Source organism: Bos indicus x Bos taurus, chromosome 1 (assembly GCF_003369695.1).
Source record: "Bos indicus x Bos taurus breed Angus x Brahman F1 hybrid chromosome 1, Bos_hybrid_MaternalHap_v2.0, whole genome shotgun sequence".
Lineage (NCBI taxonomy): Eukaryota > Metazoa > Chordata > Mammalia > Artiodactyla > Bovidae > Bos > Bos indicus x Bos taurus.
This window is the reverse complement of record NC_040076.1, coordinates 116,862,559-116,881,805: the sequence shown is the minus strand read 5'-3', so window position 1 is coordinate 116,881,805 and position 19,247 is coordinate 116,862,559. Positions and strand designations below refer to the sequence as shown.

Here is a 19,247-nt window from a genome sequence, read left to right as displayed (position 1 = left end):
TCACTCTACTGTACTTTATTTTTGTTGGACTGTTTTGATTTTGCTTATGGGTATATATTCCATTATTTTAATTATTATTTGCCTGATATTGTAACTGCCATTTGTCTGGGGTTCATCTTTGGTTTCTCGTTTTTGGGTATTTGTTTTAATCCCACTTAATGCCATAACAAACCACTTGTGAAATCTTCGTTACTGACCAGAGATCAACCCCTGAGCCTTTGGAGTGGGAGCACTGACTCCAAGACCTAGACTACCAGAGAACTAACCCTAGGGAGTATCAAGAACTCACACAAAGGAAACCACTGGAATACAAGACCTGGCATCACCCAACCACCAGTAGCATCCTGTGCAGGACATCTTATCTAAACAACAAACAAAATGAAAATTCATCAGCAGACAGGATTAGCACCTCACTCAGCCTTACCCATCACAGGGAAAAACAAAGAAGCAAACAAAAAACTCAGCACAAATCTCACCCTATATGAAGCTTACACAGGCCACTGGACCAACCTTAGGAAGGAAGAAGCCAAAAGGAAGAAAGAATTCGGCCTTGAAGCCTGGGAAAAGGAGACCTCAAACACAATAAGTTAAAAAAAATAATGAAAAGGCAGAGAAATACTGCACAAATGAAGGAACAAACTAGAAACACAGGAGTCCAAATAAATGAAGAGGAAACAGGCACACTACCTGAAAAAGAATTCAGAATAATGGTAGTAGAGATGACCAAAAACCTTGAAAACAAAATGGAGAAAATGTAAGAATCAATTAACAACGATCTAGAAGAATGAAAGAATAAACACACAGAGACAAACAACACAATTACTGAAGTTAAAAATACTCTAGAAGGAATCAATAGGAGAATATCTGAAGCAGAAGAACAAATCAGAGAGCTGGAAGATAAAATGGTGGAAATAACTTCTGAAGAGCCGAATAAAGTAAAAAGAATGAAAAGAGCTGAGGACAGTCTCAGAGATCTCTGGGACCATATCAAATGCCCCAACATTCAAATTATAGGGGTCCCAGAAGAAGAAGAGAAAAAGAAATAGAAAAAGAAAATTTTTGAAGAGATTATAGTTGAAAAGTTCCCCAACTGGAAAAGTCAATCAAGTCCAAGAGGCACAAAGAGTCCCATACAGGATAAACCCAAGGAGAAACATGCCAAGACACATACTCATCAAACTAACAAAGACTAAACACAAAGAAAGAATATTAAAAGCAGCAAAGGAGAAGTAACAAGTAACATATAAGGGAAACCCCATACGCTTAACAGCTGATCTTTCAGCGGAAACTCTGCAGGCCAGAAGGGAATGGCAGGATACATTTAAAGTACTGAAAGGGAAAAATCTACAACCAAGGTTACTTTACCTGGCAAGGATATCATTCAAAATTGATGGAGAAATCAAGAGCTTTTCAGACAAGCAAAAGTTAAGAGAATTCAGTACCACCAAACCAGCTTTACAACAAGTGTTAAAGGGACTTATATAGTCAAGAAATACAAGAGAAGAAAAAATATCTACAAAATCAACCCCAAACAATTAAGAAAATAGCAATTGGAACATACACATCAACAATTACTTTAAATGTAAATGGACTAAATGATCTAACCAAAAGACAAAGACTGGTTGAATGGATAATAAAACAAGACCCATATATATGCTGTCTACAAGAAACCCACTTCAGACCTCAAGACTCATATAGACTGAAAGTGAGAGGATGGAAAAATATATTCCATGCAAATGGGAAGCAAAAGAAAGCTGGAGTAGCAATCCTAATATCAGACAAAATAGACATTAAAATAAAGAAGATTACAAGAGATAAGGAAGGTCACTACATAATGATCAAAGGATCAATCCAAGAGGAAGACATAACAATTGTAAATATCTATGCACCCAACATAGGAGCACCTCAGTACATAAGACAAACACTAACAGACATAAAAGGAGAAATTGACAGTAACACAATAACAGTAGGAGACTTTAACACCCCACTCACAGCAATGGACAGATCATCAACACAGAAAATAAGGAAATAAATCTTAAATAATACATTAGATGAGATGGATCTCATTGATATCTTCAGGACATTCCATCCAAATGCAGAAGAATATACCTTCTTCTCAAGTGTACATGGAACATTCTCCAGGATAGACAACATCTTGGGTTACAAATGAAACTTCAATAAATTTAAGAAAACTGAAATTGTATCATGCATCTTCTCTGACCACAATGAGACTAGATATCAACTACAAGAAAAAAACTGTAAAAAACACAAACACATGGAGATTAACCAATACATTTCTAAATAACCAACATGTTACTGAAGAAATCAAAAGAGAAATCAAAAATTTCTAGGAACAAATGACAATGAAAACTTAACAACTCAAAACCTATGGGATACAGCAAAAGCAGTTCTAAGAGGGAAGTTTATAGCAATACAATCCTACCTTAAGAAACAAGAAAAACATCGAATAGACAACCTAACTTTACACCTAAAACAACTGGAAAAAGAAGAACAAAAAATCCCAAAATTAGTAGAAGGAAAGAAATCATAAATATCAGAGCAGAAATAAGTGAAAAAGAAATGAAAGAAACAATAGTAAAGATTAATAAAACTAAAAGGTGGTTCTTTGAGAAGATAAACAAAATGGACAAACTTTTAGCCAGAATCATAAAGAAAAAAAGAGAGAAGAATCAAATCAACAAAATTAGAAATGAAAAAGGAGAGGTTACAACAGACAGAAATACAAATGCAGAAATACAAAGGATTATAAGAGACTATTATGAACAACCATATGGCAATAAAATGGATAACCTGGAAGAAATGGACAGATGCTTAGTAAAGTTCAATCTTCCAAGACTGAACAAGGAAGAAACAGAAATTATGAAAAACCAAATTACAAGCACTGAAATTGAAGCTGTGATAAAAAATCTCCCAAAAAACAAAAGCCCAGGACCAGATGGCTTTACAGGAAAATTCTATCAAACATTTAAAGAGCTAGTGCTATCCTTCTAAAACTCTTTCAAAAATTGCAGAGAAAGGAACACTTCCAAACTCATTCTATGGGGCCACCATCACCCTGATACCAAAACCATACAAAGACAACACACAAAAAGAAAACTACAGGCCAATATCCCTGGTGAACATAGATGCAAAAATCCTCAACAAAATTTAGCAAACAGAATTCAGCAACACATCAAAAAGCTCATACACCATGATCAAGTTGTGTTTATTCCATGGATGCAAGGATTTTTCAATACAAGCAAATCAATCAATGTGATACATGATATTGACAAATCAAAAGATAAAAACCATATGATAATCTCAGTAGATGCAAAAAAGCCTTTGACAAAATTCAACACCCATTTATAAAAACTTCAAAAAAACCTCAACATAGTAAAGGCCATATATGAAGAGCCTACAGCAAACATTATTCTCAATGGTGAAAAACTGAAAGCATTTCTCCTAAGATCAGGAACAAGACAAGGGTATCCATTTTCACCACTATTATTCAACATAGTTCTGGAAGTCCTAGCTATAGCAATCAGAAAAGAAAAAGAAATAAAAGGAATCCAGATTGGAAAGAAGAAGTCTATTTGCAGATGACATGATGCTGTACATAGAAAACCCTAAAGATAGTATCAGGAAATTACTAGAGCTAATTAGTAAATTTAGCAAAGTTTCAGGATACAAAATCAATACACAGAAGTCACTTGCATTTCTATATACTAACAATGAAAAATCAGAGAGAAATTAAGGAATCAATTTCATTCACCATTGCAACAAAAATAATTAAATATCTAGGAATAAACTTACCTAAGGAGACAAAAGAACTGTACACAGAAAATTATAAGATACTGATGAAAGAAATAAAAGATGACAAAAACAGATGGAGAGATATTCCATATTCCTGGGTAGGAAGAATCAATATTGTGAAAATGACTATACTACCAAACACAACCTACAGATTCAATGCAATCCCTATCAAATTACCAATGGCATTTTTCACAGAACTAGAGCAAAAATTTTCACAATTCATATGGAAACACAAAAGACCCTGAATAGCCAAAGCAGTCTTGAGAAAGAAGCGTGGAGCTAGAGGACTGACTGACTAGAGGACTTCCTGACTTCAGATTATACTACAAAGCTACAGTCATCAAGACAGCATGATAGTGGCACAAAAACAGAAATATAGACCAATGGAACAAGACAGAAAGCCCAGAAAAAAACCATGCACCTATGGGTACTTTATTTTTGACAAAGGAGTCAAGAATATACAATGGGGCAAAGACAGCCTCTTCAATAAATGGTGCTGGGAAAACTGGACAGCTACATGTAAAAGAATGAAATTAGAACACTTCTTAACACCATATACAAAGATAAACTCAAAATCGATTAAAGACCTAAACATAAGACCAGAAACTATAACACCCTTAGAGGAAAACACAGGCAGAACACTCAGTGACATATATTAAAGCAAGAGCCTCTATGACCTACCTCCTACAGTAATGGAAATGAAAACAAAATCAAACAAGTGGAATCTGATTAAACTTAAAAGCTTTTGGAAAGCAAAGGAAACTATCAGCAAGGCGAAAAGACAACCCTCAGAATGGGAGAAAATGATAGCAAATAAAACAACTGACAAAGGATTAATTTCCAAAATATACAAGCAGCTCATACAACTCAATAACAGAAAAACAAACAACCCAATCAAAAACTGGGAAAAAGACCTAAACAGACATTTCTCCAAAGAAGACACACAGATGGCTAACAAACACATGAAAAGGTGCTCAACATTGCTCATTATTCAGTTCAGTTCAGTTCAGTTCAGTCGCTCAGTCGTGTCCAACTCTTTGCGACCCCATGAATTGCAGCACACCAGGCCTCCCTGTCCATCACCAACTCCCAGAGTTCACTCAGACTCACGTCCATTGAATCAGTGATGCCATCCAGCCATCTCATCCTCTGTCGTCCCCTTCTCCTGCCCCCGATCCCTCCCAGCATCAGAGTCTTTTCCAATGAGTCAACTTTTCGCATGAGGTGGCCAAAGTACTGGAGTTTCAGCTTCAGCATCATTCCCTCCAAAGAAATCCCAGGGCTCATCTCCTTCAGAATGGACTGGTTGGATCTCCTTGCAGTCCAAGGGACTCTCAAGAGTCTTCTCCAACACTACAATTCAAAAGCATCAATTCTTCGGCATTCAGCCTTCTTCACAGTCCAACTCTCACATCCATACATGACCACAGGAAAACCCATAGCCTTGACTAGACGGACCTTTGTTGGCAAAGTAATGTCTCTGCTTTTGAATATGCTATCTAGGTTGGACATAACTTTCCTTCCAAGGAGTAAGCGTCTTTTAATTTCATGGCTGCAGTCACCATCTGCAGTGATTTTGGAGCCCAGAAAAATAAAGTCTGACACTGTTTCCACTGTTTCCCCATCTATTTCCCATGAAGTGATGGGACCGGATGCCATGATCTTCGTTTTCTGAATGTTGAGCTTTAAGCCAACTTTTTCACTCTCCACTTTCACTTTTATCAAGAGGCTTTTGAGTTCCTCTTCACTTTCTGCCATAAGGGTGGTGTCATCTGCATATCTGAGGTTATTGATATTTTTCCCAGCAATCTTGATTCCAGCTTGTGTTTCTTCCAGTCCAGCGTTTCTCATGATGTACTCTGCATAGAAGTTAAATAAACAGGGTGACAATATACAGCCTTGATGTACTCCTTTCCTATTTGGAACCAGTCTGTTGTTCCATGTCCAGTTCTAACTGTTGCTTCCTGACCTGCACACATATTTCCCAAGAGGCAGATCAGGTGGTCTGGTATTCCCATCTCTTTCAGAATTTTCCACAGCTTATTGTGATCCACACAGTCAAAGGCTTTGGCATAGTCAATAAAGCAGAAATAGATGTTTTTCTGGAACTCCCTTGCTTTTTCCATGATCCAGCGGATGTTGGCAATTTGATCTCTGGTTCCTCTTCCTTTTCTAAAACCAGCTTGAACATCAGGAAGTTCATGGTTCACATATTGCTGAAGCCTGGCTTGGAGAATTTAGAGCATTACTTTACTAGCATGTGAGATGAGTGCAATTGTGAGGTAGTTTGAGCATTCTTTGGCATTGGCTTTCTTTGGGATTGGAATGAAAACTGACTTTTCCAGTCCTGTGGCCACTGCTGAGTTTTCCAAATTTGCTGGCATATTGAGTGCAGCACTTTCACAGCGTCATCTTTCAGGATTTGAAATAGCTCAACTGGAATTCCATTACCTCCACTAGCTTTGTTCGTAGTGGTGCTTTCTAAGGCCCACTTGACTTCACATTCCAGGATGTCTGGCTCTAGGTGAGTGATCACACCATCGTGATTATCTGGGTTGTGAAGATCTCTTTTGTACAGTTCTTCTGTGTATTCTTGCCACCTCTTCTTAATATCTTCTGCTTCTGTTAGGTCCATATCATTTCTGTCCTTTATCGAGCCCATCTTTGCATGAAATGTTCCCTTGGTATCTCTAATTTTTTGAAGAGATCTCTAGTCTTTCCCATTCTGTTGTTTTCCTCTATTTCTTTGCATTGATCGCTGAGGAAGGCTTTCTTATGTCTTCTTGCTATTCTTTGGAACTCTGCATTCATTTACTTATATCTTTCCTTTTCTCATTTGCTTTTCTCTTCTCTTCTTTTCACAGCTATTTGTAAGGCCTCCTCAGACAGCCATTTTGCTTTTTTGCATTTCTTTTCCATGGGGATGGTCTTGATCCCTGTCTCCTGTACAATGTCACGAACCTCATTCCATAGTTCATCAGGCACTCTATCTATCAGATCTAGGCCCTTAAATCTATTTCTTACTTCCACTGTATAATCATAAGGGATTTGATTTAGGTCATACCTGAATGGTCTAGTGGTTTTCCCTACTTTCTTCAATTTAAGTCTGAATTTGGTAATAAGGAGTTCATGATCTGAGCCCCAGACAGCTCCTGGTCTTGTTTTTGTTGACTGTATAGAGAAAACGAAGATCATGGCATCCGATCCCATCACTTCATGGGAAATAGATGGGGAAACAGTGGAAACAGTGTCAGACTTTACTTTTTTGGGCTCCAAAATCACTGCAGATGGTGACTGCAGCCATGAAATTAAAAGACGCTTACTCCTTGGAAGGAAAGTTATGTCCAACCTAGATAGCATATTCAAAAGCAGAGACATTACTTTGCCAACAAAGGTCCATCTAGTCAAGGCTATGGGTTTTCCTGTGGTCATGTATGGATGTGAGAGTTGGACTGTGAAGAAGGCTGAATGCCGAAGAATTGATGCTTTTGATTTGTGGTGTTGGAGAAGACTCTTGAGAGTCCCTTGGACTGCAAGGAGATCCAACCAGTCCATTCTGAAGGAGATGAGCCCTGGGATTTCTTTGGAGAGAATGATGCTGAAGCTGAAACTCCAGTACTTTGGCCACCTCATGTGAAAAGTTGACTCATTGGAAAAGACTCTGATGCTGGGAGGGATCGGGGGCAGGAGGAGAAGGGGACGACAGAAGATGAGATGGCTGGATGGCATCACTGACTCGATGGATGTGAGTCTGAGTGAACTCTGGGAGTTGGTGATGGACAGGGAGGCCTGGCGTGCTGCGATTCATGGAGTTGCAAAGAGTTGGACACGACTGAGTGAATAAACTGAACTGAACTGAATAGAGCTTCTCCATCTTTGGCTGCAAAGAATATAATCAATCTGATTTCGGTGTTGACCATCTGGTGATGTCCATGTCCATGTCTCATTATTAAAGAAATGCAAATCAAAACTACAATGAGATATCACCTCACACTGGTCAGAATGAAAAAGAATCAAAAAGTCTGCAGACAATAAATGCTGGAGAGGGTGTGGAGAAAAGCAAACGCTCCTGCACTGTTGCTGGGAATGTAAACTGATGCAGCCACTATGGAAGGCGGTATGGAGATTCCTTAAAAACTAGGAATAAAACCACCATATGACCCAGCAATCTCACTCCTAGGCATATACCCTGAGGAAAACAAAATTTAAAGAGACACATTTATCCTATTGTTCATTACAGCACTATTTACAATAGCTAGAACATGGAAGCAACCTAGATGTCCATCGACAGAGAATGGATAAAGAAGTTTTGGTACATATACACAATGGAATATTATTCAGCCATAAGAAGGAACATCTTTGAGTCAGTTCTAATGAGGTAAATGAACCTAGAGCCTATTATACAGAGTGAAGTAAGTCAGAAAGAGAAAGACAAATATTGTATTCTAACATATACATATGCAATCTAGATCTAGAAAAATGGTACTGAAGAATTTATTTACAGAGCAGCAATGGAGAAACAGACATGGAGAATAGACTTATGGACATGGGGAGAGGTGAGGAGAGGGTGAGATGTATGGAAAGAGTAACATGGAAACTTATATTACCATATGTAAAATAGATAGCCAATGGGAATTTGCTGTATGGCTCAGGACACTCAAACAGGGGCTCTATATCAATCTAGAGGGATGGGATGGGGAGGGAGATGGGAGGGAGGTTCAAAAGGGAGGGGATATATGTACACCTATGGCTTATTCATGTTGAGGTTTGACAGAAAACAACAAAATTCTGTAAAGCAAATATCCTTCAATTAAAAAATAAATTTTAAAAATAAAATAAAATTAACGATCTGGAAAAAAAAAAAAAGATTCCATAGTCTGGATGCTCCACATTTCTTTACACTATCTTGATGAGCATCTGGGTTGTTTTCACTTTCTAGCTGTCATGAATTATGGTGCTGTGAACATTTATATGTGTTTCTGGGTGGACATATGTTGTTAGTTTTAATGGGTATATACCTAGGAATGGAATTATTTGTTGGGTTATGTGGTATCTGTATGTTTAACTTTTTGATGAGCTACTGTTTAGACTTGTCCAAGGTGGCAGCATCATTTTATATTCCCCTTCAGCAATGTTTGAGAATTCCAGTTTCCCTACACCCTTGCCAACAGTTGTTTTATCTGTCTTTTGGGTTATAGCCATTCAAGGGGTGTGAAATGGTATCCCGTTGTGGTTATGATTTGCATTGCCCCAAGAGAATGGGGCAGAACCCTTTTAAGAATGGCAATTCATGGAATTCCCTGGCAATCTAGTGGTTAGAATTCCAGGTTTTCACTGCTGGGGGCTCAGGTTCAATCCCTGTTCAGGGAACTAGGGTCCTACAAGCCATGAAGTGTGGCAAAAAAAAAAAAAAAAAAGGTGGGGGGTGATGTAGTGGGAAGATGCAGAAGAACATGCTGCTTATGTTTAAAGTAATGTCTAAAAATAACACTATTTCCTCAGTAAACCTGCTCTAGAACTTACGTGTTCTGGCAGTTCAGAGCTGCTGTAATCAGAGGAAACATCCACATTGGAGAGAAATGTTCTTAGGTCGCTCCCACAGAATTCACACTTGGGTGATTCCTCCTCCTCTTCTTCCTTCAGAGAGGAGAGAAAAAATGAAGATATGCCCACATGGAGGCCCAGAGCCTCTCAGAGCAGGAGAAGCCAGAGCCCTGGGCAAGGCCAGCGAATCTACATTTCAAAGAGTGTGGCTGGAAAAGAGAGCTGGCCAATCAGCTGCCGCCACCCTGAACCTAAACTAGTGTCAAGGCCCATCTCAGAAGACCTGAAAGGTCTGCCTGGGATTCAGGTGGAACCAGCCCTGCCCAGAGACCAGTGCAGGGACAGCTCTGTGGAAGGGAGCCCCCAAGACCTTCCTCAAGCTCAGGCCCATCTCTGGGTGTCAGGGGAAGAAAGCTCAATACAAGCTCTTGTGCTTCAGAAAAACGAAGCTGCTGTGTTTGCAATGTAAGAGACCTGGTTCGATCCCTGGGTCAGCAATATCCCCTGTAGAAAGGAATGGCCACGCACTCCAGTATTCTTGCCTGGAAAATTCCATGGACAAAGGAAACTGGTGGGCTATATAGTCCATGGGGTTGCAAAGAGTTGGACATGACTGCACGATTAACACTTATGCTTGAGGAAAGAATTTCTTTCTTCAAGAAAGAATTTACATTACATGATGTATTTAATGTGTCACCATGCATTAGAATTGCTTAGTTCAATGTGCTGCACAAAATAACAGTGAACACCAACCATGTTGCTGCATCCACAGGGCGTTCCTGTCAACTCCTGCACACATATCTGTGCTGCCCTGCCTCACTTGTTGGTGAATCTTATTTTCAGCAAATAAGGCTGTACCTTTAGTGTGCCCCAGAAGAAGTAATCAAGGAGGTTCCAGTTTGGGGAGTGTGCAGCTCTCAGCACAAGTCCAAGTTTGGAAATAATCATACTGCCAGTCAGTCCCATACCTCTTTGGCCAAGCAAGGTGGTGTGCGTCCTGTCGGAATGACTAAGGTGACCTCTCCCTTGCCCATTGAAAGCAGACATTAATTGGTCACTTAACACTATTAAATACAGCTAACGCTCACTGTGCTTCCAGGCTTATGGCCATTGTTATAGGTTGAACTGTGTTCCTCCAAAGGCTATGTTAATCCTAATCCCTGGTACCTGTGAATGTGGCCTGACTTAGAATGGGGTCTCTGAAGATGCAATGAAGTTAAGAGGAGGTCATTAGGGTGGGCAATAAAGCAATATGACTGGTATCCTTGGAGAAGTGGGACATTTGGACACAGACACACGCTGTGACAGTCAAGGCAGAGACTACAGTGATGCGGCCGCAAGCCAAGGAATGCCAATGACTGATGCCGTCACCAGAAGCTCAGAAGAGGCAAGAAGGGGCTCTCCCAGGCTGGACTTGTTGACACCTTGATTTTGGACTTTTAGCCTTCAGAACTGTGAGACAATACTTTTCTGTTGCCATAAGCCATAAGCCACCTAGTTTCTGGCATTTTGTTACAGAAGCCCTAGGAAATGAACACAGCCACCCTAAGTGCTATTTCAAGTAAGTGAGCTCTTAGCCTGCTTTTTTTTTTTTTAAAGTAAGTTCAGTCTTCCCTGGCAGTCCAGTTGTTAAGACTTTGCCTTCTAACGCAGGGAGTGTGGATTTCAGCCCTGGTTGGGGAACTAAGATCCCACATGACTCTTGGCCAAAAAACGAAAATATAAAACAGAAACAATTCTGTAACAAATTGAATAACAACTTTAAAAATGGTCCACATCAAAAAAAAAAAAATCTTAAAAAAATTATGTTCAGTATCTTTTGTGCAAATCATCATGTGTCTTTTTACATCATTTATGACAGAAATAAAAAAAAATGTAAATGAAAATTACCTTGAACTTAATGCCTAAATTGGAACTCTCTTGTTTGAATGTCAGAATAGATGGTGGCCCAATGCTGGGTAATGTTCTCAGTGAGGGCTCAAAGAGTGTTATGAAGTCTTCCTTAAACTAAATTTTAAAAAGAGAGAAAGAAAAAAATGGAAGATTGAATAAGTGATTTTTACCATGAGTATGGTGTACTAGTTGGGTTGATAAACATCTCTTACCTCCAGTTCACATAAAATACTTAGTTTTGGTTCTTCTGGGTTAATTATCCATTTTGCTGAAGAAAAAAAGGGACAGATTTAGATGGAAAGTTAAAAACTTTTATGCAGTGTAGTTTGAAAACCATTTTCTGTAAAGTCCTAGCCCATCACACACACACACACACACACACACACACACACACAGAGTCTAAATGCCCTGAAACCCTACCTTCACCACCTTCTTGCATATATTCTTTTTTTATTGGAATATAATTGCTTTACAATGTTGTGTTAGTTTCTGCTATATTCTTGGGGGAGCTCTTTTCTAAAGGGGTTGGACGCCATCCACGTTCAGGCAGACTCCTTAAGGGCAGTTTGTCTGTGTTGGAGGTGGGGTTGATGCCAAACATCCAGTTACCTCTTAACTTAGATGCTGGATTTTCAGGTTCATCCTCCTTCTTTACAGAGGGCACTTTCTTCTCTGAAAAAAGAGTGTACATTTGTCAATCAGTCCTGACAAAGGAGAAAAGAAGTCTCATAGAAAAGAAAATACGCCTCTTAGGAAAATAAGTGCCCTTATTGTGTTTATCTTTTAATGTTTTTCCTTTTCCCAAATAACATGTTATCAACAGTAAATAACAAACAGAGGAGGTGCACCACTAATGAAACACATTAAAAAATGTTTCCTGGGGCTTCCCAGGTGGCACTAGTGATAAAGAACCCGCCTGCCAATGCAGGAGACATAAAAGACGTTTCCTTGCTGCTTTTGAGTCTCAGAATACTACAGGAATGCACATTTTACTTGATTATAATCATGGTTTGCAGGCCCTTTTGTGTTCTGCCTTTTAAGCATACCATTCTGTCTAATTTATGACCATCATTCTGCAAAAGAGTCTTCAGCGGGAGGAGTGCTGGGCTGGGGTCAAGTAGTTCCCATTCAAAACACTGAATTAAACCACCATGATAATTCCCTCTGCAGATTCCAGGGCAATACTGGGAATGGGAAAGACAGCCATCAGCACACAGGCCACTTGGAATAAATGTCTAGAAGGTTAAACAAATGAGATTGGCATGATGAAAAACCAATCAGAACAATCCACAATGGGACAGAGGTAAAGGGGGAGGGTGGGCCCATTCTCCCAGTACAGCCAGAGCTGGTGCTGGAAAAAGAGATAGGTGTCAGAGGATGAGACCCTTCCTCTGTGGTGGTGGAGGTTTAGTCGCTAAGTCGTGTCCGACTCTTGCGACCACATGGACTGTAGCCTGCCAGGATCCTCTGTCCATGGAATTCTCCAAGCAAGAATATTGGAGTGGGTTGCCATTTCCTTCTCCAACTTCCTATGTGGAGGATCTGAATAATTTTATTTTTTTAAGTGGACCATTTTTTAAAGTCTTCATTAAATTTGTCACAGTATTACTTCTGTTGTTTATGTCCTGGTTTTTTGGTAGTGAGGCATGTGGCATCTTAACTCCCTGACTAGGGATCAAACCCATATCCCCTGCATTGGAAGGTGAAGTTTTAGCCCCTGGACTTCCAGGGAAGCCCCTGAACAATTTAAAAATAAGTTTTAGGCATTTTGCCCAACAGAAATGCCAGCACAGATATTTTTTTAAAAAAGAGTGAACAAAGGTTTTCATTAAAGTATTTTTTGTTATAGTGAAGAGGTCAAAACACCAAACCAAACCAAATCAAATGACCTTGAAACATCTAACAATCAGATGTATTACATAAGTCACAGTAAGTATATAAGGGAATATATATATAGGTGTATATGGTGTATATATAGGGAATGCTATAGGTATATAAGGGAACGCTACGTAGTCATTTCAAGAAAGTAGATCAGTTGTTCCTGACATAGGAAGGTAAAAAAAATTTTTTTAATTAAAAAAAGATAAAACTGCTGTTAATCACAGGAAATATAATTGTCTGGTAGACCTTTAACTGATAAATTATTAGAATTAGAAAGTTCAGCAAGAGAATCAGATAACAAGATTAATACAATCAATAATTTTCCTCAGTTCAGTTCAGTTGCTCAGTCACGTCCAACTCTTTGTAACCCCACGGACTGCAGCACGCCAGGCCTCCCTGTCCATCACCAACTCCTGGAGTTTACTCAAACTCATGTGCATTGAGTCAGTGATGCCATCCAACCATCTCATCCTCTGTTGTCCCCTTCTCCTCCCACCTTCAGTCTTTCCCAGCATCAGGGTCTTTTCAAACGAGTTTATACATGGACAATAACCAATTAGAAAATATAATAGAAAAAAATTCCAATTGTTATATCAATAAAGACAACTGCAAAACATCTCAGAATAAATTAATTAGAGCTACAAATAAGTTCTCTATTGAAAGGAACTATAAAAGAAGATATGAAAAAAGTACATGTACAAAAGTACAATGTACATTAGTAATGTACATTGAAAATGTACATTAGGCTCCTGTTGTTCAAAGAAGGAAACTATTCGATGAGGTGGCTCTAATAATGCCTTGGTAGCCAACTGTTAGCAAAAGGGAAACCTAAGCCAGAGCCAAGGTTAATGCCTCAAGGTTAAGAACAGCTAACTGCAAACAGCCAACTGGGCTTTCCCAAATAATGCAACCTTAAGCAATAGCCAATCAAATAACTTCCTTGGTTTGCTCTTTCGACTTCTCTATAAAAACCTCTCCAGAGCTCTCCTCTGTGGAATGCTCCTAACCATATCTGGTTTGGCGCTGGCCAATTCCAATCCATATCTGCTCAAGTAAACTCTAAAAAAATGGAAAATTTCTCAGTTTATCTTTTAATGCTGCAAAGCAAGATCAAAGAGTCAACTTGTCAAGTTCCGCTGAAAAACCTCATCACAATTACTTGGACTATATAGATTAATTTGGGAATAATTAACAAGTTTGCTGCTGCTGCTAAGTCGCTTCAGTTGTGTCCAACTCTGTGCGACTCCATAACGGCAGCCCACCAAGCTCTCCCGTCCCTGGGATTCTCCAGGCAAGAACCCTGGAGTGGGTTGCCATTTCCTCCTCCAATGCATGAAAGTAAAAAGTGCAAGTGAAGTCGTTCAGTTGTTTCTGACTCTTAGCGACCCCACGGACTGCAGCCTACCAGGCTCCTCCGTCCATGGGATTTTCCAGGCAAGAGTACTGGAGTGGGGTGCCATTGCCTTCTCCAACAAATTTTCTAATAGTAGGTTTAATATTATATTAACATATGATATTAATTCTACATCTGATTTTTATGTTAGATTGTGTCACTCCTCTGGGCAGGCCCTCCAGTGACTTCGGACTTCATTCTCATTGAATAAGATCTGGTCCTCACCATCTCTCTGACCTTATTACCTAGAATTCACTTCCTTCCTCACTCCACTGCAGCCACTCTGGCTGCCTCCATTGTTTTAGAGGGAAGTGCTTGCTCTTCCCTATGCCTGTAACACTCTTTCCCCAGAGATCATCATCACTCTCACACTTCGAGGTCTGTACTCAAACACTTCAGTTTCTCAGTGAAGATTTCCCTGAGCATCCTGTGTAAACTTTGACCCACTTGTCCAGCACTTCCCAGCCCTCTGCCTGCTCTATTTTTCTCCTTAGCACTTACATCATCTAAGCCATTGTGCATTTACTTGCTTTGTGTATTATTTATGTCACTATCACCGTCACCTCCATCCCCCACACTTTAATAGAAGACCACTGAGACAGGGGTTTGTCTGCTTTATTCATTGCTGTGACGCTAGAATAGGAAACTGACCTATGACAGGTACTTGACCTATTACAGGTATGTGCTCTGTAAACATCTGATGAACATACGATCCAACATACAACAAATAATAAAGTTTAAAGGAAAGGCTGTTCATAATGATCACTTCTGAGGAATATACTGAGTAAGTTAAAAACTTAATGTTCCCATTATATTTTTCTTAATGGTTTGATGTTTAAAAAACAGCATGCATATGTTACTTCTATAATAAAAAACAGAGATATGTATCAAAATATGATGGCAGACTATCTCTTGATGTGAACACAGGTGCTACCATTTACTAAAGACTCAGTGCCAAGGATTTTCAATGTTGAATCTCACTTTGATCTTCATAATGGTCCTATGAGACAAGGATTATTATGGCCAAGAGAGGAAGAAGGAGAGTCAGTGAGGTTAACTGACTTGCCTAGTTGTCACAGTGTTAGTTTGTGTTGGTGCTAGGGTTTAATTCTACCTCCCCTGGTCGCCTACCCCCATGCTCTTTCCAGCATGCAGTCCCACCTCCCAGCAAAAGCTTCAGAACCAAACCACTCACTGGGCTTCTCCATGTCAGCCAATTCTTGAAGCCAACTTTCTTCTGTTTGTATCGATACTGGAACTTTTGGATGCAGACTGTGATAGATAGCTCTGAAATTTAGACAAAATGCTTGTTTTCAGTATACCTAGAGAGTTGTTAGCAGTCCTTTTAAATCTGGTACATTTAACAATCAAATAACAAATGTCCCTAGAAGACCCTGATTTCTTGGAAATGTTTTCTTCCATTCTTATGTCTTCAGTAAAGTCAGGCACACTGTGCTAGTGTCGTATCTGTTCTTTGCAAAGTACTCCTTTCTAAATCTTAGAGGCTCCCAATACCATATTATTTCTCTCAGAGAGTAAATTACCACCCCTCTCTCTGTGTATGTGTGTCATTATTGTTGGCATTGGCAATGATGGTATGTGTGTTTAAACATTTATTTGAATTTAAATTAGAACATACTGTTCGTTTTAAAATAGCTGTACAATAATCCAGTCTTTTTAAAGGGCTGAAGTTAAATGCATCATAATTAAGCATTCTGTATTCATCCCACAAGTATTGTGGAGCTTTATCAGTCAGTTAACATTGACATAACCGGAAGCAGGAATTTACTGACTAGCTAAAATGACTGTTACTGGTAACAAATAAATAGTAACTATTGCTTTTCAAGTTCCTTTGCCTCTTTGAGTTTCAGGGGTTTTTTGTTTGTTTGTTTGTTTTGCAGTAATTTGCTGGCTCTTCTAAAAATATCAGACAAAAATTTCCCAAAGAGTTTAGTCAACGTTAGGACTGTTACTTTTTCACCTTTCTCAGTTCTCTTATGTCTCCACCTTCCTTTTTTGAAGCTTTGTTTCTGGTACATTGTGTGTTTTAATTCTGAAATGACTGTACTGTAATGGCTGGAGAACTGCTCTGTTGAAGCCACTCCATCTGGGGGAGTCCTGTTTGTCTAACTTCCCAGGGAAACAAGTTACGAGACCAAGAGTAAAGGAACATGGAAGAAATTTTAAGACAGGCAAGAACTCAGAAATTTGACTGTCCATGAGATCAATACAAAATAATTACCTGAGGAATTTTCTCCAGCAAAAAGAAGAGGAATAAAAAGAAAAAGAGCAAAATGGAAATCAAGAAAGAATGGCCATTAGCCCAATTCAGAAAAATTGAAGACAACTAAAAACAACCAAGGGTTCAGAAGTTCTCCTTTTAGGAGCCAAGTTTTATGGACATAGGCTTTCATTTTCTTGTACAAGCGTGCAGTCACAGTATTGGTTTCTCAGCAAGAAATTATGAGTATTGGTTATTGGTTTCCAACTTTTAGAATCAACTTGCACCCAAAGCACTAAGAACTAATAATAATTACACAACACACAATCACAATAAAACTTAGTAAAGTAATATGACTTTATATGACTATATATTTTAATAAAATCTGTTAAATAATTTGTTGTTTATTGGGAAAGTAAAGGGTAAGAGGAGAGAAGGAAGTAGCAGTTAAGGTGTTAATTTTTTAAAAGAGTTAATAGTCACTAAAATTGATAAACCAAGAAGTAGAGATTTAAATACTCTAAAGTCTTAAAGGTTAGAAAAATTAAATATAATATAACTACTGAAAATGGAGAGGAGGGAAGTGGTGTGAGTTACATTCCTCAGCTTTCATGATGGAAGGTCAGTAGCTATGTTAATAAATCAAGTAATGAAAATCTGCTATTTAAATTTTACTGGAAACAAACAAACTGTTAATAGTATGTTAACTCTGGTGAGTGGAAGAGGGAACAGAGAGGGGTACAGAAATCTACAGGTAAATAATAGGCCAGAGATGGGCAAGGACCCTGTCTCTATCCGCTCCAAAGTGTCTAACAGTGTAGATTAAAATTTTAAATATATATATATATTAGTTGCAAATGCCCTGGATGATCTTACTCTACCTTCCTGACACGTTCGTCCCCAAAGTAAACATCATTTTCAAAAAATAATAAGATGAAAACTGAAAACAATTTCTTACCTATCAAAATTCATTTCAGACATGTCTTTCCTAAATGTCTGAAATATTTTAGGAAAACCTGTTGAATAAAACACGAAACAATTTAGCCGTTCCATTTGAATCAATGGTTCTCAAAAGGTCACTTTTGCTCCCTAGGAAACATTTAGCAATATCTAAAGACATTTTGACAATTTTTGATTGTCACAAAGCCTAGTAGGGGCTAACTAGCAGAGTCAGATGTAGACAGGGATGCTGTTAAACATACCATAAAGCCGAGTACAGTCCCTCCTCCTGCCCTCAACACGCTCAGCCTCAGCAAAGAGTGATCCAGACCAAAATGTCAATACTGGGGGATGGACGAAATCTACTCTAAGCAACTGCTCTGCTTCCAAGTGGTTGGAGTGGTTTCAGTACACTTAGGCACAAATGTGAACTGTTTATTTATTTTTTGGGGGGGGAGGGGTAAGGGGAGGCAGGGCTGTTTCAAAAGCAGAACATCCTTAAAGCACTACTCCTTCCTCTTCCTCGTGGTATGAGAGAGAGAGAGAGAGAGGCGGGAGGACAGAATGAATATGAGACAGAGGACACGATCACTGAATGCACTCGTACAAGTTATAAAGCGAGCACTCCGTACAGTACTGTCTGTTTCCTGTTTTAGAAGGATGCTTCCCCTTCATTCTAAACTATGAACTATCACAGCCGCTCAGCCAAGATTTCAGGGTCTTTGAGAGAAAGGACTGAGATACGGGTGTATGGGAAGTGGTGAGTGTATTTGGAAACTGACACCCCATAGACGAAGGTTATAGAGTAGTTGTATCAGCTCTCCCCTAGGGATCGGGAAGCCTTAGAGGAAAGGGCTAGGCGTCGGGGGCGAGGGGCGAGGGGCCGGTACTTTTTTGGGAGGAGATCCTGGAGGGGGCGCTGTCGCTGGGCACAGACGTCTGGCTCCACCACGACAGGCTCGGCGTCCTGAGCGTCAGCGTTGGGCTCAGGCTGGGGCTAACGACGCTGGCTAAGCGGGGGCGAGGCCAGCCTTCCTCACTGGCATCTCCGAAGTCCCAAAACTTCGAAAAGTACTCCTCGCTGAACCTCCCAAAGGCCTCCAGCTCCTTTTCCAGCTCCGCCACCGCCTGCTGGTCCTCTTCCTCCTCCTCCTCCTCTTCCTCCTCCACCGCCTCCTCTTCTTCCTCCTCCTCCTCTTCCTCCACGTTCACCTCCTGCTCCTCTTCCTCCTCTTCCTCCTCCTCGTGGCCCTGCTCCTTCTCGGGCTTTCCGAAGCTGCGTTGCGAGTGCATGTTGGCCGTGGCAGGCGGGAAGCAGGATCCCCGCTAGCACAAAGGACACCGGCGGGTCCAGGGCCCCGGGGCGCGCCGCCTTCTGTGCGTCCGTCTCCCTGGGCAACCGCCCGCAGTTCGGCCTGCGAGCCTGGAGGTTAAAGTCGCAGGACCCCTCAGCCGGGAGGACTGGCGCTGGGAGGAGAGGGGCCGACGGGGACGGTAGCCAGGACCCCTGCAGATTCCTTTGGCATCTGCGTTCTGGACTCCAGCGGGAAATTCTAACGGCCT

At 40.0% G+C, this 19,247-nt stretch overlaps 1 protein-coding gene across 1 annotated transcript in view; it reads right to left on the bottom strand.

The window, feature by feature from the left end:
- Positions 1-19,041, bottom strand: part of ERICH6 (glutamate rich 6) — a 45,865-nt gene extending 26,824 nt beyond the window's left edge. The window contains exons 1-7 of the mRNA XM_027543595.1: positions 18,575-19,041; positions 17,704-17,761; positions 15,720-15,811; positions 11,860-11,922; positions 11,463-11,518; positions 11,248-11,364; positions 9,337-9,450 (exon numbers count right to left, since the gene is read on the bottom strand). Coding sequence (XP_027399396.1) covers positions 9,337-9,450; positions 11,248-11,364; positions 11,463-11,518; positions 11,860-11,922; positions 15,720-15,811; positions 17,704-17,761; positions 18,575-18,977 — 903 coding nt within the window. The 5' untranslated portion in view covers positions 18,978-19,041. The remainder of the gene's footprint in view (positions 1-9,336; positions 9,451-11,247; positions 11,365-11,462; positions 11,519-11,859; positions 11,923-15,719; positions 15,812-17,703; positions 17,762-18,574) is intronic.
- Between the last annotated feature and the right edge of the window lie 206 nt (positions 19,042-19,247).